Source organism: Brettanomyces bruxellensis, chromosome 8, assembly GCF_011074885.1.
Source record: "Brettanomyces bruxellensis chromosome 8, complete sequence".
NCBI lineage: Eukaryota > Fungi > Ascomycota > Pichiomycetes > Pichiales > Pichiaceae > Brettanomyces > Brettanomyces bruxellensis.
In genome coordinates, this window is record NC_054689.1 from 1,006,943 (window position 1) to 1,031,700 (window position 24,758).

At 40.7% G+C, this 24,758-nt stretch overlaps 13 protein-coding genes across 13 annotated transcripts; 8 read left to right on the forward strand and 5 right to left on the reverse strand.

Moving 5' to 3' along the window:
- Positions 1-157: 157 nt before the first annotated feature.
- Positions 158-583, forward strand: BRETT_000627 (uncharacterized protein; the record flags this gene model as incomplete). Its single annotated transcript, XM_041279192.1, has 2 exons — positions 158-168; positions 268-583. 2 exons carry the CDS (start codon positions 158-160, stop codon positions 581-583), a joined length of 327 nt encoding a protein of 108 aa, XP_041137406.1.
- Positions 584-768: 185 nt separating this feature from the next.
- Positions 769-2,328, reverse strand: BRETT_000628 (uncharacterized protein; the record flags this gene model as incomplete). The annotated part of the gene is made up of 1 exon (XM_041279193.1): positions 769-2,328. The coding sequence occupies one exon, from the start codon at positions 2,326-2,328 to the stop codon at positions 769-771; it is 1,560 nt and encodes a 519-aa protein (XP_041137407.1).
- Positions 2,329-2,696: 368 nt separating this feature from the next.
- BRETT_000629 (uncharacterized protein) lies at positions 2,697-6,428 on the forward strand (the record flags this gene model as incomplete). The annotated part of the gene is made up of 1 exon (XM_041279194.1): positions 2,697-6,428. The coding sequence occupies one exon, from the start codon at positions 2,697-2,699 to the stop codon at positions 6,426-6,428; it is 3,732 nt and encodes a 1,243-aa protein (XP_041137408.1).
- A 244-nt stretch (positions 6,429-6,672) lies between these two features.
- On the reverse strand, positions 6,673-8,334 carry CPY1 (carboxypeptidase C; the record flags this gene model as incomplete). The annotated part of the gene is made up of 1 exon (XM_041279195.1): positions 6,673-8,334. One exon carries the CDS (start codon positions 8,332-8,334, stop codon positions 6,673-6,675), a length of 1,662 nt encoding a protein of 553 aa, XP_041137409.1.
- Positions 8,335-9,194: 860 nt separating this feature from the next.
- BRETT_000631 (uncharacterized protein) lies at positions 9,195-10,676 on the forward strand (the record flags this gene model as incomplete). The annotated part of the gene is made up of 1 exon (XM_041279196.1): positions 9,195-10,676. The coding sequence occupies one exon, from the start codon at positions 9,195-9,197 to the stop codon at positions 10,674-10,676; it is 1,482 nt and encodes a 493-aa protein (XP_041137410.1).
- A 386-nt stretch (positions 10,677-11,062) lies between these two features.
- Positions 11,063-11,347, forward strand: BRETT_000632 (uncharacterized protein; the record flags this gene model as incomplete). The annotated part of the gene is made up of 1 exon (XM_041279197.1): positions 11,063-11,347. The coding sequence occupies one exon, from the start codon at positions 11,063-11,065 to the stop codon at positions 11,345-11,347; it is 285 nt and encodes a 94-aa protein (XP_041137411.1).
- Positions 11,348-11,488: 141 nt separating this feature from the next.
- BRETT_000633 (uncharacterized protein) lies at positions 11,489-12,286 on the reverse strand (the record flags this gene model as incomplete). The annotated part of the gene is made up of 1 exon (XM_041279198.1): positions 11,489-12,286. The coding sequence occupies one exon, from the start codon at positions 12,284-12,286 to the stop codon at positions 11,489-11,491; it is 798 nt and encodes a 265-aa protein (XP_041137412.1).
- A 395-nt stretch (positions 12,287-12,681) lies between these two features.
- BRETT_000634 (uncharacterized protein) lies at positions 12,682-14,457 on the forward strand (the record flags this gene model as incomplete). Its single annotated transcript, XM_041279199.1, has 1 exon — positions 12,682-14,457. The coding sequence occupies one exon, from the start codon at positions 12,682-12,684 to the stop codon at positions 14,455-14,457; it is 1,776 nt and encodes a 591-aa protein (XP_041137413.1).
- A 311-nt stretch (positions 14,458-14,768) lies between these two features.
- On the forward strand, positions 14,769-16,190 carry BRETT_000635 (uncharacterized protein; the record flags this gene model as incomplete). The annotated part of the gene is made up of 1 exon (XM_041279200.1): positions 14,769-16,190. One exon carries the CDS (start codon positions 14,769-14,771, stop codon positions 16,188-16,190), a length of 1,422 nt encoding a protein of 473 aa, XP_041137414.1.
- Positions 16,191-16,614: 424 nt separating this feature from the next.
- BRETT_000636 (uncharacterized protein) lies at positions 16,615-16,809 on the forward strand (the record flags this gene model as incomplete). The annotated part of the gene is made up of 1 exon (XM_041279201.1): positions 16,615-16,809. One exon carries the CDS (start codon positions 16,615-16,617, stop codon positions 16,807-16,809), a length of 195 nt encoding a protein of 64 aa, XP_041137415.1.
- Positions 16,810-17,517: 708 nt separating this feature from the next.
- On the forward strand, positions 17,518-19,080 carry BRETT_000637 (uncharacterized protein; the record flags this gene model as incomplete). Its single annotated transcript, XM_041279202.1, has 1 exon — positions 17,518-19,080. One exon carries the CDS (start codon positions 17,518-17,520, stop codon positions 19,078-19,080), a length of 1,563 nt encoding a protein of 520 aa, XP_041137416.1.
- A 378-nt stretch (positions 19,081-19,458) lies between these two features.
- Positions 19,459-21,105, reverse strand: BRETT_000638 (uncharacterized protein; the record flags this gene model as incomplete). The annotated part of the gene is made up of 1 exon (XM_041279203.1): positions 19,459-21,105. The coding sequence occupies one exon, from the start codon at positions 21,103-21,105 to the stop codon at positions 19,459-19,461; it is 1,647 nt and encodes a 548-aa protein (XP_041137417.1).
- Positions 21,106-22,506: 1,401 nt separating this feature from the next.
- Positions 22,507-24,069, reverse strand: BRETT_000639 (uncharacterized protein; the record flags this gene model as incomplete). Its single annotated transcript, XM_041279204.1, has 1 exon — positions 22,507-24,069. The coding sequence occupies one exon, from the start codon at positions 24,067-24,069 to the stop codon at positions 22,507-22,509; it is 1,563 nt and encodes a 520-aa protein (XP_041137418.1).
- Between the last annotated feature and the right edge of the window lie 689 nt (positions 24,070-24,758).

The following is a 24,758-nucleotide window of genomic DNA, read 5'->3' on the forward strand; positions in this document are numbered from 1 at the left end:
TACTTTCTAATACATGCATGCATACGCCTTTATTTCGTAATTTATTATTGTCTTAGGGTTTGGGACAATCTATCGTGCCCTCGATCATAATTTTGACACAAAGAATCGTACATCAACATATAGTCTTAACTAGTGGATATACATTGGCAAGACAAGGATGGTTGCAAGGTATGTAATATATTGTCACAAGATTGTAATAAATGAACCTGTTGTCCTATTTCTAGTGAGTGCCGGAAATTACTAACATCAAACTACATTCTGAATTAGTTGCAAGGACCAGTTAAAGCAGGTGGCGATTTGCCTCCAGCGGTCTCCATGTGTTATGATAGAGAGACACAAACCAAAAGATTGTATAACGAAGCCGGAGTTAGCAGCAGATGTGCCTGATCTCTGTAAAGCCCAATTAAAGACGTTTTTGGAATGCAAGCGAGGGATAATGGACATGTCTAAACGAATAAAGGGGAATGGTACTCTAAGTACAGGAAAATATGATGAGGAGTACAAGAAACTATGCACGGGGGATTTTGACCCACATAAGGAGATGGACAAGTTGAAAACTTTGGACTCACATCAAGTTTCGTGACACAAGAAACCAGTGCACCTGTGAATATATTTATCATGCTGTTAAAAAGCATGTTTTTGTACATAATAATGCATACGTTCTACGACTGCTTTTGTTACGCATAGTGCTATATATATATATAGTAAGGAAATGTCAATATCATCATGTTGCAGAAACTTCGAGAGAAAGTTAAAAGGTGGTGAAGATTACTCCTCGTCTAAAGGTATAAATTCTTTTCCAAACTTCTGGATGGAGGCAATTAACTCGTCAATAATTGTGGCTGTGACGACAGGAGAGTTGAAAACTACCCTGAAGAATTCGCCGTGGTCAACTCCGGAAACAGAATCGTCCGGATTCGGTGCATAATCAGTTAAGAAGTTTCCCGAAGTGTGTAGTTTGCGTGCAATAAACCTTGTGACCCTCGTCAGTTGCTCACCACTAAGCTTTTTATCGGGTGTTGGATTATAGTAAAAGCAGACCTGCAAACATGGAGGAGGAATATTGCTGACAAGATCAAAGCCTTTGATTTTTGAGATCTGTCTGGCAAAGTACTCTCCAACGTCATAAGCGTGATCTACTCTCTGTTCATAACCGGAAGTTCCATAGTAGAGCCAGCCCAAATAGAACTTGAGAGCATCTGCTCTGCGTCCGCATCCCATGGTACCTCTGGCCAAGTCGAAGTTTTCACCTTCATCTCTGATGTTGTGGAAAAGATACGGAGCACCCAAGGAGTTGGCCTGTGTAAATATTCTGGCATCGGGAACAAGCAAAAATGAGCATGTTGTTGGCACGCCCAACATCTTGTGAGGGTTTGATGTGATGGAATCAGCAAGCTCACATCCTTTCAAGGCAACTTTTCTCTTTGTGCTGAAGATCGCATTTCCGCCCCACGAGCCATCGATATGAAACCAGGTGTGGTACTTCTTACAAATTTGAGAAATCTCAATGAATGGATCAAATGCACCAAACACCGTTGTTCCCGCAGTGGCATTCACATAGAGTGGAGTGTAGCCTTTCTCAATTGAGGTCTTGATCGTAGGTTCAAGTAGCTCAACACGCATACAACCATGTTCATCGACTGGGATCTTGAACACGGCATTCGCCCCGAGACCTAGCAATATTGCCGCCTTTTCCACGCTGTAATGGGAGTGCACACTTGTGTAAATGGCAAACCTCTTCACGTTTCCTTGCAACTTGGTTTCGGGAAATAAAAGACTTCTTGCCATCTGCAGACTGGTTATATTGGACCACGATCCACCATTGAAAGTCAATCCACCAGCATGAGCGCCATTATATCCAAATAGGGAAGCATACTTCTGTGCAACCTTCTGTTCAATTACAGTCAATGCTGGAGAGACTGTAAAGACATGCGAATTTGTATTTAGAACTGATAGTAAGAGATCTGCAAGCATTCCAACTGCATTGGACGATGCATATAGCTTATCCATGAAGCCAGGATGCCACGTGTTCACGGAATTGTGCAATATTGTTCGGAATGTGGCGATCATCTTCTCAGCCGAATCAGAAGAGCCATTTTTCACTGGCTTCTTAAATAGTTCATCCAACCGATCCAGATCCAGTATCTTGTATAGGTCACGAGGATTGTCAAAATGTGGGCCGATTCCCTGCTCCCCAGCATCTGTTTTCTTGACAAAATCTATAATAAGATCAACAGCTGGTTTAAGAAGTTGTTCTAACTCCTTTGCCCGGTTTGATTCGAGATTCTTGTTTAGCAGATCACGAGTGGGCGAATCTTCAACAGTCATGACTGATGCAAGTGCGATAGATTATTTCTTAATTGTACGTAACAGACTCGTTGAGATGAGAAAAATTGGAAGGGGTTAGTATCCTTTGTGTTTATCCTTTGCGTGATGTTGTGCAGCCACCAAACTGTATGATAAACCGTTGGATATGAGATTTTTCAATTTTTCATGCTCACTAATTTCACCCGCTAAATTTGTCCGGCCTCCCCCATATTTTATTTTTCCGATTCTAGTTTCTCTTTTTCTGCCGCACGTTAAATTTTCACCGCACTCGCTACCAGCCTTATCGCCACTCTTATCTTTTATACAACCCGAGATAAACCGATCTAAAGCTTTTCCCCAAAGTATTAACTGACTTTATCACTTTTGTCATGCCTGAAAAGAAGGGGGAAAAGCAAGAAGAGTTTTTTCATCTTCCCACCCAGGATGAAGTTGCCAGCTCCGAAAAAGCTTCAGATGTCGATCCTCAAAGATCGGGTAATGCTGATGGGGATTCGGTATCGAAAGCCGATGCAAAAGAGACTGATTTAGGCCAAGTGACATCAAAAGCAGCTTCTGACTCTGTGGAAGACAATAGTGAAGAACCCGTTTCTCTTCAATCCTTGGGAGTGAAATTCATAGAACAAAATTCTTTGGAGCGGTCTGTTGCCGAGCAGGCAGACAAGGTAATGGCTGAAAAGGATGTTGAGCTCGAGCAAAAACGACTAGATAAGGCCTTAAAGAAACTCAAGAAACTTGAGACTGAGGTTGATCGACTTCGTACGAAGATTGATTTTGGAACAGGACGGATATCGCAGAAAGAAGCACTTCGAAGGCGTGCGGAAAAAATAGAAAGTTCCGATATTCTTCAGGCATCCACAGATGTCAAGGAAATAACTGAACGGCTAAGAAGAGCACAGTCGATTGTAAAGGATCAGAAAGATATCATCACGGAGTCGGACGAATCCACAGTTGAGAATACAGCTTTGTCCTCGGGCCAGAAGTCCAGAAGACTGCTAGATGAGACTCAGCAGGAGTATCTCATGAGAATCGGTAAGATTACTGCATTTGGAAGCAAGAACAGATTTATTGAGGAGGTTGGGGATGGAGAGGATGAAAATCTAGCTTCGTCTCATCAGAATCTTAAACGGCCGGGATTGGAAAGTCTCGAAATGGAAACTGCCCAAGGGGAGAATGGTAAACAGGAAAACGATAATTCCGGGAAGATTTTAGGTAAACGTAAAAGAAGAAAGGTGATACCGATAGATGATGATGATGAGTATATGGAGCCATCTGATGATGGAGAACTAGTGAATAGTAGTGATGAAGATGAAGATGATTATTACACGGAGGAAAATGTTGAGGAGTCGGATATCGATGATGTCGATGTATCTGTTCCGGCAAAGAAGAAAACTCCGGAGGAGGAATTTAAAAACATAGATGACGGAGATGAGAAGCTTTACCAGAAGCGTGTGAAAGAGTGGATAAATACGAGATCACGACTCAGAGCATTAAAACGTCCAAATTATGTTAATGATTCCGACAAACCAGAGTGGGAGAAGCCACATCCGACTGCCAATGATGGAATTCTCAATGATGAGTTTCGGATTCCCGGTGATATTTATCCATCGTTGTTCGACTACCAGAAAACCGGTGTTCAGTGGTTGTGGGAGTTGTACAGTCAGAAAACAGGCGGTATTATTGGTGATGAGATGGGTTTGGGAAAAACAATTCAGGTGATAGCTTTTCTTGCCGGCTTGCAATACAGTGGGAAGTTAAAGAAGCCGGTATTGGTTGTTTGTCCCGCTACTGTGCTTCGTCAATGGTGTAATGAATTTCATCGTTGGTGGCCGGCTTTCAGGGTGATGATTCTACACTCAATTGGCAGTGGAATGAGTGGAATGTCAAAGAAAAGACGCAGCCAATTACGCGATGAGGAAAGCTGGGAGGAAGATCTTGAGTTGGAAGAGCATCAAAGCCATAGATCGGCACACAGCATAATGAATGAACAAAATGCACGGGAATTGGTGCACAGAGCTGTTTCCAAGGGTCATGTGATTATTACCACGTACGTTGGGGTCAGAATATATGCGAAGTACCTTCTTCCTGTGCATTGGCAGTATGCTGTGCTTGATGAAGGCCATAAGATCAGAAATCCAGACAGCTACATTACTCTTACATGCAAACAGATTAGAACCTCCAACAGAATCATTCTTAGTGGAACGCCAATTCAAAATAACTTGGTGGAACTCTGGAGTTTATTTGACTTCATATTCCCTGGCCGGCTTGGTACATTGCCGGTATTCCAAAAGCAGTTTTGTATTCCCATTAACCTAGGTGGATATGCCAATGCCACCAACGTTCAGGTGCAAGCCGGCTATAAGTGTGCAGTCATACTTAAGGATCTCATATCTCCTTATCTGCTACGTCGTGTTAAAGCTGATGTGGCTCAGGATTTGCCTAAGAAATCCGAGATGGTACTCTTTTGCAATCTCACAAAACGTCAGAGGGTGTTGTACCAAAGTTTTCTACACTCCGAAGATATCGAACGCATATTGAAGGGGAAACGAAATGCTCTTTACGGAATTGATATCTTACGGAAGATTTGCAACCATCCAGACTTGGTCGAGGGCAAGATTATAGACGGCAAAAGGGAAACCGGGACTAAGGATAGTAAAAAAGAGTCTTCAAGGACACTTGCAGAGAAATCTGGTAAGATGCAGGTTGTTAGCAAATTGCTTCAACTATGGCAGAAGGAAAACCGCAAAGCTCTCATATTTACGCAAACACGACAAATGCTGAATATTATGGAGCATTATATGGAAGTGTTAAATAGAGAGACAAACAATACTTTTGGATATCTTCGAATGGATGGAACCACTCCGATTGGAGAGAGGCAAAAGTTGGTCGATAGCTTTAATACCGACCCAAAATACCAGGTGTTTCTTTTGACAACACGGGTCGGAGGTTTGGGTGTAAACTTGACTGGTGCCAGTAGGGTGATTATATATGATCCAGATTGGAATCCATCTACCGATATCCAGGCAAGAGAAAGGGCATGGAGATTAGGACAGAAAAAGGATGTGACAATTTATAGATTGATGATTGCTGGTACGATCGAGGAGAAGATATACCACAGACAAATATTCAAGCAGTTTCTCACCAACAAGGTTTTAAAGGATCCGAAACAGAAGAGGTTCTTTAAGATGACGGACATGTATGATTTGTTTACGTTGGGTGATCAGGACACAAAGGGTACGGATACTGCTGACTTGTTTGGTGCCAGAGAGACAAACTACTCTGGTACTAAAGAGAGGAAGTCGAAGTATTTAAGTGGGGTGAATGCAAGGCGTAGAACTTCTTCTCCTGACGATATTTCGGAAGATAATGGGGACTCGGATGATTTCATGAAGGTTTCCAAGATGAGGGGAGTTGCCAGTATACAGAAGTATGATACAGGAGAAGGTTCCAAATCGAAAGGCAACGATGATGACTCAAGGCTTGTTTCGCAAATTTTCAAAGCATCTGGTGTTCATTCGGCAATTCGGCATGACGCAGTGCTTAATTCAGGAGGTGAGGGATCTAATACTGTGAATACTATTGAGCGAGAAGCAGAAAGAATCGCAAAGGATGCAGTTAGTGCTCTTAGGGAGTCAAGGAAAGCAGCAAGAAAAAGTGGAGTTTCAGTTCCAACATGGACAGGAAGACATGGAGCTGCTGGTAGGATGGCAAGAAAACCGTTGATGAATACCAGAAAGAAGATACCCGGTGCAGTTCTAGGCCTTCATATTTACCGTGGAAGATCTGGGTTGTCATCTGCTTCTCTTCTGCAGAGTATGAAGAAAAGACAGAATTCATCTGGAACTTTGAAGCGGATTGTAAAAGCTCCTCAGAAAGACATTAGCAGTAGCTCCAACGAGAACACGGAGAAGCTCATATACAATCTTAGTAACTATATGTCAGGCTTGGATGGATGTTTCAGCACATCAAGCGACATTCTAGATCATCTAAATGTTGACATATCGAATGAGAAGGATGTACGAGTTCTCCGTTCGATGTTAAGAACAATTTGCAAGTGGGATAAAGTTAGAAAGGGGTGGGTTCTCGGGAAAGAGTTTAGATAGGTGTTTTGGAGTTTTATATGGCTTATGTGATTTAATAGCATTCCAAGTATGTAGAAGAAGGAACGAAATCCTGTGAAAGAGCGGGCCTTGGATAGAGAGCAAAGGCCCGATAGAAGATAGAGATGAGATAAAAAATATGATAGAAAATAAAAATTGAAGAAAAAAAATCCTTTACTAGACTAGCAATTCACCGTTTACTAGTTGATAACCTGTTTAATCGCATCATTAAGCAAGAAAGATAGCTTCATAGTTTGCTCTTCTTGCCGGTTAGAGCGTAATCACCGGAAAGCCATCTGCTCAACATTACGTAGGAGCTGACAGGCTGGTCATATGGCACCATGTGACCTCCATCATACATCCTTGCAAAGGTGAAAATACCATAGTTCTTGGCCTCACCAATAGCAGTGCCATTGAAGTTCAAAGGAACCATGTCGGCACTCTTGAACTGCTTGTGGCCATCCCAAGGTAGAGCATCACTCCAAGCATGATTACCAAGCCAGTTGCAGATGAAGTCCTTGTCACCAGCATAGATCAAAACAGGAACATCGGCAGCCAAGACTGTGGAGATGTCCTTCTGGAAAGGTTTCATCCAGTCTCCGGCAAAGAGGAAGTTTCTGTTAATGTCCATGTTGCAGGATTCGTACTTGTCAACCTCAGCACCGACTTTCTCCTTGACCTCATCCAGGTTCAAGTAATCGTCTATGTACTGCAAGCCCTCGTAGCAGAGATCGTTATCCTCGCACATCTTTCTGATGTCATAAACGTTCTTTCCCGTCTTCTGGTATGGGCCCATCTGGCCGTTATTGCAGTAGATTGAGGCAGGAACGCAGGCAAAGACAGATTCTGTGTTGTAGCACGACTCAATTAGTGAGATGCAACGTGGGAGTGTGTCGGCCATCGAGGCACAGGCCTCCTCGTCCAAAACAGGCTTGTATCCATTCTCATATGAGCAGGCCATGGTGTGGTACTCAGGGTATTGGTTGAGAGGATCAGTTAGACCGTTTCCAATGAGAAGAGAAGTCAAGTTGAAGGATCTCTCTGGGTGTGAGAGGATCTCGGCAGCAAATGCTGGGAGATAATGGCCACCGTAGGACTCACCGGCAATGTGAAATGGCCGGTTAAGGTACTCTGGGAATTGTTGGAAGAACAACTCCAAGAAGGCATATACATCCTTACCTGCGGCCACAGTGTCGGAGATTGAGCCTGAAGAGTACGAATATCCAACATTAACAGGCTGGTCCAAGAAGATAACAGATGCATTGTTGTTCCAGGAGAATGGGTTGGAGACAGGCTTCAAGTTCTTGTTGATCGATGAAGGTCCAAGCTCAAAGAAAAGACCAGTCAACGAAGAGCAGCCCGGGCCACCATTCAACCAAAGGATCACCGGGTCGTTCTTGGGGTCGTTTCTGCTTTCAAAGAACCAGTAGAACCAATGCTTGTCATCCTTCAAGTCATCCAAGTAACCCGAATACTGCTTGGTAGTGTCCACACCAAGCGACAATGGGTCTGTTTTCTTCACACGCAACTGGTAGTTGCTGATTTTGTCAGGGTTCGAAACGTAGAAGTCCCAGAATTCCTTTGCCTTCTTCTTAATTTCGAACTTTGGCTTGTTCCTGAATTCAAGACCAGCAATTGCCTCTGGGTACTTCAACTCCATCTCTGCCCAAGTCTTCTTTAAATTGATATCCAAGTTCTCAATTGACTCGCCAGTAATCTTGGAAACTTTATCAAGCAACGTCATGGACTTCTGTGCTCCATCCTGGAGTTTCTGTTTGAGATTATCTAAGTCCAACTTAAGCTGTTGCCCTTCCTGTTTAGGAAATAAGCCTTTAATGTCCAAGGCAGCTCCATAGGCAGTGGAACTACAGGCGGCAATTGAGCACGCAATAAGTGTTGAAAGCTTCATATTCTGTGTTAATTAGTGTTGCAGAATTGAGGCTAATAGTATTTGTGTAAAGGAAGAGAAAAGAGGCATTTTAAGAGAAAGAAGAAGGAAAGGTTAAAGTATATATCTGCACTATCAGAAAAAATATTTTTCCCAATACGCAATTAATTGTTCTATAGGTAATCTGATAACCAGTCAATCTGAGTGTAGAATTTAAATCTATAATACAAAAAAAAATTGATTTATATGTCATAACAGCCATACCTATCTGCCGAATTGGGAAAAACCACTGCCTTTTTCTGACTGCCCCGGCGTACACTTCTCACATACGGAATAGTGCTTGTGTTGTTGCCTATTGTGCGGTTCAGGATTTGCTTTACTTCCGCACAACAATAAAATATGTATTTGCCACTCAACGGCCGTTCAATCAAAGGGCAGTATTTGAAGCAATAATATATTGTTTGGTGTTAGGATGCATGAAATGAAAATAATTCTTCTGTTCTCAGCCCAACTTGGTCGAGAACCAGATGCAGATAATTTCCGGTCGAGTGAACAATCAAAAACCATCTTGGGACGACAAATTGAAAGAATAATAGAACGCGCGCGCGAAACCACAAAAGAAAAGTGGAATAAATAATGAAACCAATAAATATAAATAAAAAGAATGCTTCCAGGAACAGAGCGTGATTTTAACAAATACAACATCTCTCCCGACAGTATTTTATTCCCCACAAGTACCACTTCTAACAACTAACTCGAATACCCTGTTTTAAATTAGCAACGGAAAGAGTAACTATCATACTCACGTATATTCATTCATTCACTCATTCATTCATTTATTCATTCATTCATTTCCAGTACTACTATTACACTCGCTAAGAATGGTTTCGATTAAGAAAGCAGCTCTCCAATGCGTGCTTGCCGCACTCGCACTTCCCCACGTTGCCAAGGCTATGATGCCTATTGAAATTCACGGAAGCAGATTTATTAAGCCTTCCTACAACAAGGCCAACACAGGTGAAGTTTTCTTCATTAAAGGTGTTGACTATCAACCAGGTGGATCGTCCGGATACAGTGACAGCAGTAAAAGTGACGTTTTATCCGATTCTGATGCCTGTGTCAGAGATGCTTATGCACTTCAGCAGCTTGGTGTGAATACTATTCGTATCTATACCATCAATCCAGCCATCAATCATGATAAGTGTATGTCCATCTTTGATGCTGCTGGCATTTACGTTATTATCGATGTCAACTCTCCACTTTCCAACGAGTCCTTGAACAGAGATGATCCCTCTTCTTCGTACAATTACTGGTATATGGAGAGAGTTTTCAAGGTCATTGATGCGTTTAAGAACTACCCTAACTTGTTGGGATTCTTTAGTGGAAACGAGGTCATTAATGATGAGTCTTCTGCAAAAGAGGACCCACCTTACTTGCGTGCCGTGCAGAGAGACATGAAGCAGTACATTGCAAACAATGCAAACAGAACTATTCCCGTTGGATATTCGGCTGCCGATGTCGTCTCACTGAGAACAGCTACTTGGGAGTACTTCAGCTGTAATATAGATGGAAAGGAAGACGATTCCAAGTCTGACTTCTTTGGTCTTAACTCTTACGAGTGGTGCTCCGGAACTTCCGACTGGGCTTCCTCCGGTTACTCTGATATCAACAGTACTTTCACCAATGCCACCATCCCAGTCTTTTTCTCCGAGTATGGTTGCAATAAAAATACACCAAGAACCTTTGACGAGGTTAGCGAAGGTGTCTTTGGTGGTTTGGTCAACACTCTTAGCGGTGGACTTATCTATGAATACTCCGAAGAGGCTGCTGATTACGGGTTAGTCGATATTACCGACGGTGACTTGAAAATGGAAAAGGACTATACCAACTTACAGAAGCAGTACGAGAATGTGACAATTGCCAACATCTCCGAGAGTGACGTTGACAACAGCACTGTCTTGACTTGCAACTCCAAAAAGATCAAGTCTGCATACTCCTCGTTTGGTGCTAACTTCACACTTCCTAGTGCTCCAGGTGGTGTTTCATCATTGATCAAGTACGGTGTCAACAACACCAACATTGGAAAGATCGTTTCCATCAGTGGAAAGGAGACCAAGTATAACATCACTTGGAGTAATGGAACCGAAGTTAGTGATGTGTCTATCTCGATTAATCCAACCTACAGTATCAGCACGTTGGATACTACTGCTAGTCTTTCAAGCAGTACTGCTTCTTCTTCTTCCTCTTCCACGGCTTCCTCAACAACAAAAACCTCGAAATCAAAGGGTGAAGCTGGTGTTGCTTTCTTACCTTATGGTTCTATTTCAGCAGCCATTGCAGTTGCGGCTCTTGCACTTATATGAGAAAAAAAAAGTGGAAAGTGTTTTTTTTTTTTTGTTGTTCCCCCTTATTATTAGGGTATATGTACTTATCTCAGATTTATATTTGTAATCCAAACATATTGTGTTCTTCTTTATGATGGGAAACACTTGTCTGGAGTAGAGACACGCTTGTCTGGAGTACAGAGAGGACTACTATATTTCTACATTGTCGTCGCGTCAATCGACTTACGCTATGTGCGTGTTCGCACGATGTTTTCGCGAAAATGCTGGAATTTAAACAGCATAGCCGACAGATGATAAACTTTAGCTATGTCATAGTTTAATAGGATAATTTCATTGAATGGTAAAAATTAACCTCAGATACAAGAGTAGCGTGGATTGGTAGAGTTTGGAACGTATCTTTGACAATGACAAAAGCAGCAGATGCAATTCTAGCAGTGATTACCGTCACCACATTATATTTGGCTCTTTATTGCAAAGCCATTCCAACTCCTACAATTTTTCACGATGAAATTCTCCCCGTGCTACCATGGTGGGCATTGATCACTTATGGATGTTACGCATTGTTCAGCTTGGGGTATGGTGTGTATACCCTTCACGACAAAAAGGACAAGTACGAAGAGCTCAAAGATCAGATTGTTGAGGCTAAGGCATTCCTCAAGAAGAATGGCATTGATGTTGGTGAAGACTAAATAAATGACAGGCATCCGAATCAATCGGACGTATATAGCTGTTATCCATACAGATAATAAATAAAATTAATGACGCTTTGTCCCCAATGATCGTATATATATACATAAGCTCTATTTGTAGTTGAAGCAAAAAAATTTCACTCACATGTTTGCTTCTTGAGTATTTTTCCTAAACACCTTCACGCAGTGCTCAAACCCAGATGGTTTTATCCGTGATTCATCTGAAACATTACCTCCAACTTTCCTTTGAACGTTTCTTTTCTTTTCTGCTTCTTCTTTTTGAGCTCTTGCAAGTTTTGCCTCCCTCTTCTTTTCTTCAAATTCCTGGAGTACTTTCAACCCTATAGGAATTTCATACTTTACATGTTGCTCTCCTCTTTCTCCCCACAACTTCTTTGGAATGTATTTTAGTGGAAGGTTTCCTGGAGGAGGGTCAAAATTCAGTGGCCACTTCTCCTTTATATTGTTTTCCTGCTTTTCTAAAGCCTTCACTGCCTCCTGGGTTTTCGCTTTCCAGTATTGCAAATCCTCATTAAATAGATCCCACACACAATTTATGCACCCACTCATACAACAGCTGTCTGGCTCTATAGGTTTTTTCGGCACTCTAATACCAGCTATCAGTTTATATATATCCTTATATGAGACATCACGTCTAGAAGACTTCGCTGACTCGTTTTTATCTGAAAAAATATCATCATAACTTGGCGGCTGAACTCCATTTAATGGATCGAATACCATAACTTGAGGTCGTTCTCTTTGCTCTTTCTGTCTCCTTATTATGGCATCATCCTCTTGGCTCAGGGCATATTTTGCGTGGGGAAGCCAGATGTCGTAAAACTTGAACTTGGAGGAGCTACTGTATTCTCTAATTAATCTTATTGAAGGTAAATTTTGCGAGCCCCCTCGGAATCGTGTAATCTGTTTGATATATGTCATGTTTGCCTCTCGGTGCTTTATCTATTGTTGCAAACGTAGATTATTTTGCTTTCTCATTGAACATCCTATCCATCCAACTAAAACTCAGATTCCACAAAAGGCAAACTACGATAATGACGAATGTTTATATTTAAAGCAGGTCAAATAGAGAAGGAAATTGTAATGGGTCATGAAATAGTATGAAGCACCGAGATCGGCTTATAGAAAGTTTGTCATTTTTCACCATCTACCTAGATCCTTTTTTTTTTTTTTTTTTTTTTTTGGAGGATAGATAATTGTGTTTCGCCTCCTATCTCTTCATACATCGAGAACCAATCACCATTCATTGCAACCATTCTTGCAACACTTTATCATCTTCCATTTCAATTACTGATTTGGCAATTTGGATCTGAATCATGATTATCAGATTTAGGAGCAAAGATGGTGTTTTTAGAGTTTCAGCAGAGCCCTCCACAAAGTTTGGAGATCTTATACAACAAGTTTGTCCCAAATTGTCATCAAGTGTCAACTTGGATACAATCAAAGTCTCATCTGATCCAAGACATACGGATGAAATAAGTGCAAGTGCGTATCATGATAAGACCGCTGCAGATTTGGGGTTGGAGAATGGTGCAATGTTGTTTCTTACGTATGCAAACACAACTGCTGGATCAGGCCATGGTGTTCCATCCACTCCATTCTCAAAAGTCGCAGGTACCGGAACAAGCATCAGTGGCAAATCTGATAATACTTCCATGAAAACAGTCCCAATCAATTCTACGAGAACTGTTAGCAAGCAACTAGAGATAGATGACGAATTGGATAAGGATAAAGGCTTGATAAAAAGGAAAAAGACACAATTGTGTCGTCATAACGATAGGGGAATGTGCGAGTATTGCTCCCCACTTCCACCCTGGGATAAATCATATCAACAGGAACATAATATTAAGCACATCTCTTTCCATGCATATGTGGACGAGATGAATGCGCAAATCAATAAAGAAGAATCATTATCATCGTACATCACACCTCTACACGACTCGAACTTTGAAATTGATAGGCATTGCACGAATGGCCATGAACCCTGGCCAAAGGGAATATGTTCTAAGTGTCAGCCCTCAGCAATTTCTTTGCAGATCCAGAAATTCCGGATGGTTGATCATGTCGAATTTCAAGATAGTGAAATTGTGAACAACTTTATAAATGCCTGGCGTCTTTCTGGAATGCAGCGTATTGGCTTGATGTTCGGTTCGTATGCAAGATATGACAAAGTTCCTTTGGGAATAAAAGCTAAAGTTCAAACTATTTATGAACTTCCACAAGTGGATAGAGAAGATGGTGTTATGCTACAGAAATGGGATGATGAGGATAAAGTATTGAAACTAGCCAGTGAATTAAATTTGGTTCCTGTTGGTATTATCTTCACAGACCTAATGGATGCCGGAAAAGGTGACGGCTCGGTTATATGCAAAAGACATAAATCGTCTTTCTTTCTTTCGTCGTTAGAACTAATATTTGCCGTCAAATGGCAGCTTAAGTTCCCAAACATATGCCATTGGTCTTCATCTGGAAAGTTCTCGTCAAAGTTCGTTACATGTGTGATATCCGGAAATCCAAGTGGCGAAATAGACATGGAAGCTTATCAGGCTTCTGAGAGTGCTGAGGGTTTAGTGAAAGCAGATCTCATCTCGCCATCGACACATCCTAGTCAGGTGTTTGTTAATGAGCAGAATGATAAGCGTTATGTTCCCGACATTATGTACAACATGGTGAACGAATATGGACTAGAAGTGAAAAAGAATGGTAAGCCAACTTTCCCTGTGGAATATTTGTTGGTTTCATTGACTCATGGATTCCCTGAAAAGTCTTCACCATTCTTCAAAGACACAGAAAAGTTCCCTATCGAGAATCGTAATTATATCGATGAAGTTCCTACAATGTCAGATATTAAGGAGCATTTCAATATTCCAAACGATCCTGCCGTGTTCATTTCCAGACTTAGCAATTTCCATCTTCTCAATTACATTCTTGATAATTTGCAGGTTCTTGGAGCAAAGGACAGAGAGTTGATCTTGAAAATTGTGAAAGAACTAGGAGATGGAGAGTCCGAAAAAAGTAAAACCGATGCCTTTGCTTTGCTAGAATCCCCAGGTTGGAAATCTTTAAAGATGATTGTCGATATGGGTTATTAATTAAATGAATGTATGAATTAATACGAAACTGTTGTTTATACATCTATATACATATACTCTGATGTCGAAAAAGACGTACTGATGATTTATAAATCTATTGCACTAAAATATACATATGCGCGGTTTACTCCGCCGAATTGCCAGATTTGGATAATGGACCCCTGGATCTTGTACATGAAGGAAAAGTTTGAAAAAAAAATTTATTTCCATTTGACACAGTACTTTCTTTATCCTATTTGTTCACTTACTTGCTTTAATGGTTAAAACGTGATTTTATTTCCAGAATAAGAATCCTTGTAAATTAGAGTAATATGGATGAAAAGTCAAGCGCGGGCAAGAAGACTCAGGGGACTTCTACATTTACTCTAGAGGAGGCATGTGATGTCGAAAAAAATATTGGAAGACAGAGATCGGATCTTTCTGAGATGCATACACCCTTGTTACGAATAAAAACGGGGCGATCGTATAATGCATTTGCACATGAGGATGCGGATCTGTTCCCAGATGGTGGTTGGAGAGCATGGATTGTCGTTCTTGGATCCGCTATTGGGTTAATGACAGTTTTTGGTGTGATGCAGACAATAAGCAGTATACAGGTGTATATTCAAAAAAATATGCTTAAGGATGTGAAGATTTCCTCAACATCTTGGATATTCTCGGTGTATATGTTTTGCAACTTGAGTGTTGGAATTATTGCAGGCCCTCTATTTGACTTGTACGGTATCAAGCGTGTTCTTATTCCAGGAATTCTGTTAAACTGTGGTGGTCTTTACGGCACGGCCTTTTGCTCGAAGCTTTCACATTTTATCATCAGTTTCGGACTCGCGAGTGGAATCGGGTCTGGTTTGATGATGAACCCTTTAATGTCTGTAATAAGTCACTGGTTTCTAAAGAAAAGAGGGCTTGCTAATGGTTTTGCACAAGCTGGTTCTGTGGCAGGTATATTTTTCCCAATGATGTTGAGATCTCTTTATCCTAAGTTGGGTTATTCCAAGACCATGTGTATCTTGGCGTCCGTTTGTGTGGCTCTGTGTTTAATAAGTTTTTGTCTTGTCAAAGATCGTCGTTTCGTAATTGCAGACCAGGAGAAAATTAAGGAAAGGTCGCTATGGCAAAACATTATGGCAGTTTTGGACTTTCGTTCTTTTAAAGAAAAGCCATTTGCTTTGTTGGTTGGAGGCTTGTTTTTTAATGAATTTTCGTTGCTATTGGTAATAACCTACATTGGTACATATGCGGAAACTAGAGGCATGTCCGAATCTGATGCGTATGTTCTTGTTGCCGTTATGAATTCGGCTGGAGTTGTAGGCAAGGTTGTTCCAAACTACTTTAGTGATATTATTGGCAGATTCAACGTTCTAGTTTTGATCTCGTTGTCTATGGCACTTTCGATATTTGTCTTGTGGCTACCATATTATAACAACGTGGCCTTATACATATTTACATGTGTTTACGGGTTTGGTTATGCAGGATCGTATTCCATGACGCCTGTTACGATCTCACAGATATCCTTAACTAGACAATTTGGCTCTAGGTATGCCACTGCGTACTTCATAGTTGCTTTTGGAAATTTAATCTCCATGCCTATTGGCTCCCAGTTCATTAATGCACAAACTGTGCACAACTATAATAATATGATCATCTTTGCTGGTTGCACGACTCTTGTGGCAACAACATTTTTTATTTTGTCCAGAACTGCAATAGTGGGAAAACGACTTATAAAATTCGTGTGAGGGGTTGACAGGTTGAAATTGTCATTAAAATGACATCATTATTGTATTCTGTATAACTTTGCCTTTGATATTTAAATTAAAACATGTACAACTGAAACGTTGATATATATGTATTTAATATGACCTCATCATCTTCAAATTTATCTGTGACACAAAGTATGGCTTGTATGTGGCGTCATGATTAAATAGCTTGCCGTTTCAAGCCAGGGATATTGTGGGGAGGTGACAATTATTGCTTCTCCACATTTCTCAATCCTCTAGATTGCTATTTTTTTGACCATAATTCGAACCTCAAAACTCTTACACTGGACTTGGTCAAGGGTATAAGTACCACCATATTCTGCCCTTTCGAAGAAGTTATATCAGTGTAAAAAGTTAATTATTCCGTTTAGTATCTAATAAGGTAAGCAATTAATCATAAAACATGTCTGATTCAGGAAGAAAAAATTTTGGTGACAAGATCTCAGAAGGCATCCAGCCAGATAGTGACAAGAGTAACGTGCAGAAAGTGAAGGAAGGTGTTACTGATACTGCTGACAAGCTTGCTGGTAAGACTCAAAGAGAGGAAGACAAGGGTTTGTTCCAGAAGATTTCTGATACCCTAGGCGGCAAGAAGTGAAAACATTTATGATGTTTAATGATTGACATATCACTTTTATTTTAACATTTATGTTCTTGATTAATATAAAATGTACTTTTTCTTTTCATTATTTTTGGAGTAAAACAGAGTAGCGATTTAACGGCATGGATGTGACACGTAATATTAGAGAGCACAGAGGTTTCGATGGCTGGTTTGCTTCACATTAGAAAAAGCTATCAATCATTGAAAGCCTGATTAGTTTTCTTTGATTTCGAATGATTTGAATTATATTATAAGTTAAGTAGTTGTTTGTCGAATTACATCACAAACTTTAAATTTTCCCGTGAAACATTTTTTTATGAACACTTACATGTGTCTTTTTAAGAGTCGATTTTTGTTATCGCTGTAAGTGGTTGATTTATGACATCTTTGCAATAAATCATTGGGAAATAATAACAATTAGTGTAACGAATCAGAGCATGTTATCTCATTAAATATGTCTCGAGGAGTGGGATGATCCTTAAATACCCATTATAGAAGGCTAAAAAGGCTGTCGCGGAATGCACAAAAAAAGAAGTTTCTAAGAAACCAGCCCCCCAATTTTGCACCGAGATACAAGAAGATCAATAAATTATAAAAGTTAATTGATTTCCTTTAAATTTCAACGGTTTTGATCCACATCTTTAAAATCAAATACCTAATCAATGCTAGGAACATAGAGCACAGACATATACAAGAGCACTAAAAATGAGTGTGGAAGCAGACCCGACTGTGGTGAGGTTAAACACTTCGGAAACAAGTAACAATTCCAAAGAAGGACTTAAGCGGCTCAACTTTCTAAAGCGATACAAGGCACTGAAAATTAGGAAGCATGGTACAAATAAAACAAAACCTGGAGAGAGCGAAAAGAACCCTATAGTCATTGAAGAAAAGCCAGAAAAGGATAATGCGGTACCTGTTTCCAATAATTCCCTTGCTAAGTGGTATCAATCGTTTATGGCTGACAATGCCGAAGAAAAATCAGATGAGGCCGGAAACCAGGAGAAAAAAGATGTATTTCAGAATAAATACAAGGATCAATATATCCAAAGTGATGGGGATGAAATTGGAACAGAGGAGGATGATCCAGAACAATATTATACATTTACTGCAGACGTTGCAAAGCCAAAGCCAAAAGTAACATACGAGAGTGCAGACCAGAAGCTATTCGAAAGGCCACGAACAAACAAGTTTGTTCAATTTTTTCTGACACCAGCTGAAAAAATGAAGATAGCCGATGGACTCAAGAAAATGGTCGGTGTCAAGGATAGTGGTAAACACATGGATTTAGATTTGTTCGATACAGACATTCAGTCGATGCCAATGGTCAACTCTTTCTCAAGAAGTAATGGTCAGTGGGGGCTGAATGAAAATGAAGAGGGAGAAGAAGATACAATTTATTATAAGGGGAGTATATCAAAAGATAGCGTTAATGACACCGATATGGGACATTTCTCTAAGGCCACGATCGATGAAAACCAACAGCCAATACGGCATGTCCAAAGACGAAGTGAGCGGGTGATGAAGCCAAATGGGGAAATGAGGGAGGTAGTGCAAGAGGAGTTTATAGAGAGAACTGAAAAGAGAAGACGAAATAGAGCTTTTGCAGAAGGACCTTCATCGTTCGGGTCAGATTTAGCAGAGTTGTACAAAAACAAACGAATACCGGCACCTCACAATTCATTATTCAAAAGACGAATGAAGGATTTCCAGTATTACACAAATGGGGTTGACATTCCAGGATATAAGCGGTCATCAATGCTTAATAATGGGCATTCTTCGGATTCATCATCCTTTATTAACAGGGCTTTACCCAGCATTCCTCCTCCTCGAGCAAGGGCTAGCAGAAGAGGAAGCACACAGTTGGCATTGCATCCTAAATCTCGCAGTGTGAGAGGGTCAAATCAAAGAATGGCTTTTGGAAGTGAACCAACTCACGTTAATGCAGATCTTGGCATGCTGAAAGGTAAAATCATAGGGATACTTCACACAAATTACGATGCCAACATATTAGAATTTCATGCAAATGTGCGGAAATTGCTTTCGATGATTCCTATAATATCGTACATCGAGCCGTTTCTGGCAGTATTAGAAGTCGCAATTCCTAAAAGCAACAACACAGAGTTCACAAATCCCGCTGCTTTACTCATAGCGGTGATTGATGGAATAATTTCACTACTTGCGATGTATTGGGGTATTAAGCTCTACATTGTGATTGCCCGTCTTTTCAAAAGTGTTCTCTGGGTACTGGTGAAGATTGGGATAATATAAATTGGATCAAAATATAGAGGACCGGATGAATTTATTTAAATTAGGCTATTAAGCATTGCTTCAGCAGTATGTGTAGACTTTACAAGTAGCAACATATATCAGACAATATTTATTAAAAGATGCTTCGAAAGGAGCGTATGAAGACGACAAGTTAACGGTGGTAATAGAATCCGCTTTATGCCACACCTCAAAACAGCAGACAGAAGCTGATCAGAAAAGAGGATAAAAGAAAAAAAAAGTCACTGAAACAGAAAAGAAAAAAAGACTAAACGACCAAATGCTCCCAAACCCAAGATAACTTATCCTACAAGATGCAAACGTGATAGAAAAATTGACAAAAAAAGAAAGAAAAGGAAAGTTAGCAAACTACTCAAGGTCTCAGTTGCCCGAAATCAACTTCTTGACTGAAGAAACCTTGTCGATCATTCCTTCAAGAACATCCTTGGCGTAGGACAACTCCTCCTCAATCGAACTGTCGACAATCTTTGCAGTTCTTGCAGAATCGGCATCCTCGGCTGTAGAGTCCAGCTCTGCAATCTCGCTTGAGTTCCAGAAGCTCTTGAGGTCTTTTCCAGCACCGTTGAAGACAAGAACGTTAGGTGTGTCTTCAGGAATGTCGCTTAAGGCACCGACGGTACCGAAGTCGATCAAATCCTGCTTCAACTCATCCGGAGTCACAATACCGGACTTGAACACAGATGTGTCTTCAGGCTGGAGAGACAAGAAGTATGTGAGCAAACCACAGACATGTGGAGAAGCCATAGAGGTTCCAGATAGAACGGCAGTTGCACTATCAGAACCAGTGTAGGTGGACAAGATATTCAACCCAGGAGCAAAGATATCAACACACTTGCCGTAATTCGAGAAGTATGCTCTTGAATCCGACAAAGTAGATGCACCAACTGTGACTGGACCAGTGGCGGCTGCAGGAGAGGAACCACAGGCATCGCTGTTGTCGTTACCGGCGGCAACTGCAAAGTGGATTCCAGCCTTAACTGCTGCATTGACAGCCATGTCCAACGAAGGAGACTTACCACCACCCAAAGACATGTTGGCAGTAGAGCCCTTAAAGTTCTTCTTGGCGGCCTTAGCCTCCTTGATGTGAGAGTTTGCGGCAAACTCGACACCCTTGATGACGTCAGACATGGTACCCGAACCGTTGGATCCCAAGACCTTGACGGCAACAAGTTTGGCATTCTTCGAAATGCCGTAAGTCTTAGAAGCGATAGTTCCGGCACAGTGAGTACCGTGTCCATTTCCATCGTCATCAACGTCATCGGTAGGGATTGTGGCACCCCAGACGGCTCTGCCTTCGAATTCCTGGTGGGTCACGTGGATTCCAGTGTCAATAACATATGCAGTGACACCTTCCCCGGCAGTGCCATCAAAAACGTACTGGTTGAAGTTGGCAAGCCCTAATTTTTCTCTGTGAGAGATTCTCGAAAGTCCCCATGGGGCACCAATCTGGTTTTGTGCCTTTAATGCATGGACGGTGGAATCAACCTCAACCGAGGCAACATCCGGATGTCTTCTCAACATATCAACGACTTCAGGAGTGAAGTATCCGCTGTAACCCTTTAAAAAGTCACTGTCGTAAATATGCTTGATTCCACCTTTAGTGTTCTCGAAGCCGGCTGCAGAAACAATCGAAGAGAACTCTGCTTGTGCAGAAGAGTCTAATTTAGCCAACGACTGGATCTGGGCATCCTGAACCCACAATCTTTGGAAGTCAAACGACTCCTTAGAAACATTGTCCTTCAACAGAACAATGAATCCTCCGGCAATTGGCTCCTCTCTCTGAATCAGAGGCAGAGCATCCTCCTTAGCCAAAAACTCGACGCTTTGGCCTTTGAACGATGAAACCGAGGGCGAAACCTCTTTACCAACCTTCTTTGTTTTCCCCTCATTCTGTGGAACAAGGGAGAACTCGGTAGGCAAATCCTTAAACGAGGCTGGAATGACTAAAGCGTCAACAGCGGCCAAAGATATGACAAGTGAGATAAGAACAGAATTTGAGAGCTTCATGATTATAAAAGCAACTCTAGGAGTACTATAAAAATGTTTGAAAGTGTTAATGGATTGCTCTATGCCTGCAATTGTTCTATAACTTTATAGAGGCAAGTATGAGCGGTGATGTACAGAATAGTAGAAAAGTAAGAAAGAACTAAATGATGGAAGGGAGGAAGGAATGAGGATGTAGAAATGTACAATTGAGATAAATAGATAAATGACTAGATAAAAAAATTATTTATCTAAAAAAAAAAATGTGAATGTGGGAGCAAACAGATTCTGTGTTAATATAAAAATCAGATAAATTGAATAAAATAAAACTGTAGCCCAATAGTCGCAAAGTGATAAGAAGGCGGACCAGAATGCAAACCTATATAGTCCAAAAAAAAAAAATTGGGGAGGAAAATATTGGACAATAGAACGATAAAAAAAAGCTTGGATACAATACGCGTACATTAAGATGAGGAATGATAGGGGGGCAAATATGACTAACGGAACAAAGCAAATAATTAAAACTTTACTATGTAAACTACTATTGTTCACTGTACAGACTTACGAATCAAATGCTACATAAATGTGCGCTCCACCCTGAAATAGGCAGTGCCCATCTGATAAATAATCCAATCAGCCACAGAAAGAATCTGAGGAATAAGAGGGGTTGCCACAATCTGGTAGAACTATTAAACAATAAGGGGGCTGCCACAGAATGCAAAACCTTGAAAGGAAGGATTTGTATCAAAAATCAAGTCAATACGAATATAACCTAACGTTTTGTAGTGGTTCAATATACTTAGACCTTAGAATTCCCGTACAAAGTATACACATATATTAATTGTTTGCACTTAAATGTATGTCGAATATTAGCGCCGAGTTCAACTGCTACATTTATATTACTTTATGACGATTCATTAATTAATTATTTACAGGATGAAATTAAAGATGCCGAATAAATTAAAACAAACTGCAAATCAAGGCATACTTTTATTAGAAAGTCTGCTATGCAGTTATTTCAACCAATATAATTTCTTATCATCTGGCCTAGCCTGCCCAATCGCGTTATCTAGATTTGTTTCCATCTTCAAATTTCCTGCTTTCATTTCATTTTTGACATTTTTTGTGATTTTTCTTTGAACTTCTTATCAGCGTCAATTTAATTGATGCATTCCCAATCAGACATATTGTCTCTTTAAATTTTACTTACATTCGTATCATGCGTAATAACTATGCTATCAATTCCAGAACGTAAAAGGAAACTAGATGCAGAGATTATCAATAGCAATTAATTAATTGTTCTGAGATTATATCAAAAGAAGTCCCTTGATGGACTATATTATTATACCAGGAGAAAAATGAATATCAAAACACAGAAAAGCGAAGAATAAAAGACAACACAATACTAAACCGTAGCATAACTCTTTAGCGACCAAAGTGCTTTTTCTCCAAAGGTCTTGCAATCATATATCCAATGAAAGTGAAGCCAGCAGCAAGTTCGAAACCAATATCTCCACCGTAATCACCAATTTTCTGGGCCAAAACACCCATGTACCAAGTCTGGTTCATACCAACAACAACACCAGCCGCACCACAGCAGAAGGCAAATGCACCGGCCCAACCTGGGTTGACCTTCTTCAAATCAGCGTAATCCTCGATGTTGTATCCAGAAAAGCCTTTTCTGAAGACAAAGTGCTCAGTTAGGCAAATAGCGTCATAAATAGCCAAGTAGTAACCAATAAGGTTCATGAAGTTATCAACAACGGCTGCAAACTTGTAGTAAGCAGGAATGCAAATGGCCAAAGTGGCGGCATTACCAAGAATAGTCCAAACAACTCTAGGAACTTTAGAGAATGGAGACCAAAGGGCCTGTGCTCCAAGAGCAATAGAGTACATATTTGGAATGTTGTTGCAGACGGTAGAAAGAGCCAAGAGAACACAAAGGAACTGACCAAAGCCATGAAGTGACTTCTCCACCAAAATTGCGTACACAAGACCACCAACCGAATACTCATCGTACAAGTTTGAGTATGTCTCATCAGTCTTGATTCCGGTAACAGCTGCGGCACCCAAAGTAAGCGTGAAGATCAATGGGAAGCACAAACCAATAAGAACACCCATGAAGATCTTAACACTTGAAGAGTCCTTTCTCATGTAAGTAGTGTAGTCGGCAGCATAAGTGGTCCAGCCAGCAGCAAAACCGAAAACGGTACCTCCAAAGGACAAAACGTCACCTGCGAAAGTCCTTCCAGATCCCCAGGTCACCCACTCTCCGGCATCGTTCTGGACACCAGCCTTGAAAACGTGAGCAATGGAAAGTCTGGCGATAATGGCAATAAAGCAAACAAAGTTTGGAATCCAGGACCACTTTTCGTAGGTGTGAATGACGTTGTAACCAAAGAAGGTGACAAGAATGGTGCAGACGACCAAAATAAGGCAACCTGCCCAAGGTGGAAGAGCACCGTTGTTAACAATGTGCAAAAGCTGGGCAGAACTCATAATGTTGACGGCACCCCAACCGACACATGCAACAACATTAATAAAGGCGAAAATACGCATTCCAACATTACCAACAAGGAAACGAGACAATATCATCTGTCTCAATCCGAACTTGGCACCGAAAACAGAGAAGAAAGCAACTGGCAAGGCACCAAGAACACTGAAGAAAAAGATGACAAGCACAGAAGTACCAAAGTCCAATCCGAAAAGAGAATACGAAAGAGCACCAAGAGAGAAGGTGGCGATAACCATATTTGCCGAAAGCCACATGGTACCCGCAGTATAAATAGAGGTTTGCGTCTTTTCCTCCTCAGGAACACGCTCGATACCACGAGTTTCACCATGGAACATCGACATCAAATTGCCATAAAAGCCGCCTAGCCGACCGGATTCGACCTCATCAGCCTTCTCAATGACAACCGGGCCATCGGAGAATGACTCCTGATAGGCCTTTTTGTTAATATCTGAACCCTCTGAGCCTGTGGACATCCTTATACCAAGCAATTTTTCGAACGTATGCAGAAATTTGACACTTTAGTAGATGACTAAGTGAAAAGTCTGGCCTAAAGTGTGGTAAAGTCTGGGGTAGTTGAATAAAGTGAAAAGGCAAGGGTAAAAGGCGAGTCTTCCTTCGAGTTGGAAATGGGAAGGATCAAGGTGGGGGTCCGATTTGTTTTTTAAGTCACAGCACATACATATATATATGTATTCGTATCTTTCAAGAATTGAAGAAGGAAATTATACTTGCCGAGAGTCTCTGCGGCACACGCGATTTTTTTTTTTTTTTTTGCTGTATTGTGTATCAACCTGATATTGATCACCGATTATCTAGATTACAATGCATTCAAGCACTTCAATTAATTTTTACATTCATTATCTCTATTCAACTTTCTTTCCTTTCTTTTTTTCACTTGTCAAAAAAATTTTTTATCGCCGGTTTTGCATTTGCCTACTCTCAGATTTTTCGCTCTGGTCCGGCTAAATCCAATAATCTTCTTTTTTGTCCGATGCCTACCTAAATTCTCCCATAGATTTTTTAGTGGGCATAAGCCGTCAAACAAAAATTGTTAGACTGTAGTTTCCTGAAAGATATAAAAAATATTTGGAAAAATTTGAGGGGTTCTTACATTAGCCGCAGAAATTTCTATTCCAATAAATTTAGCCATTATTCCATTCAT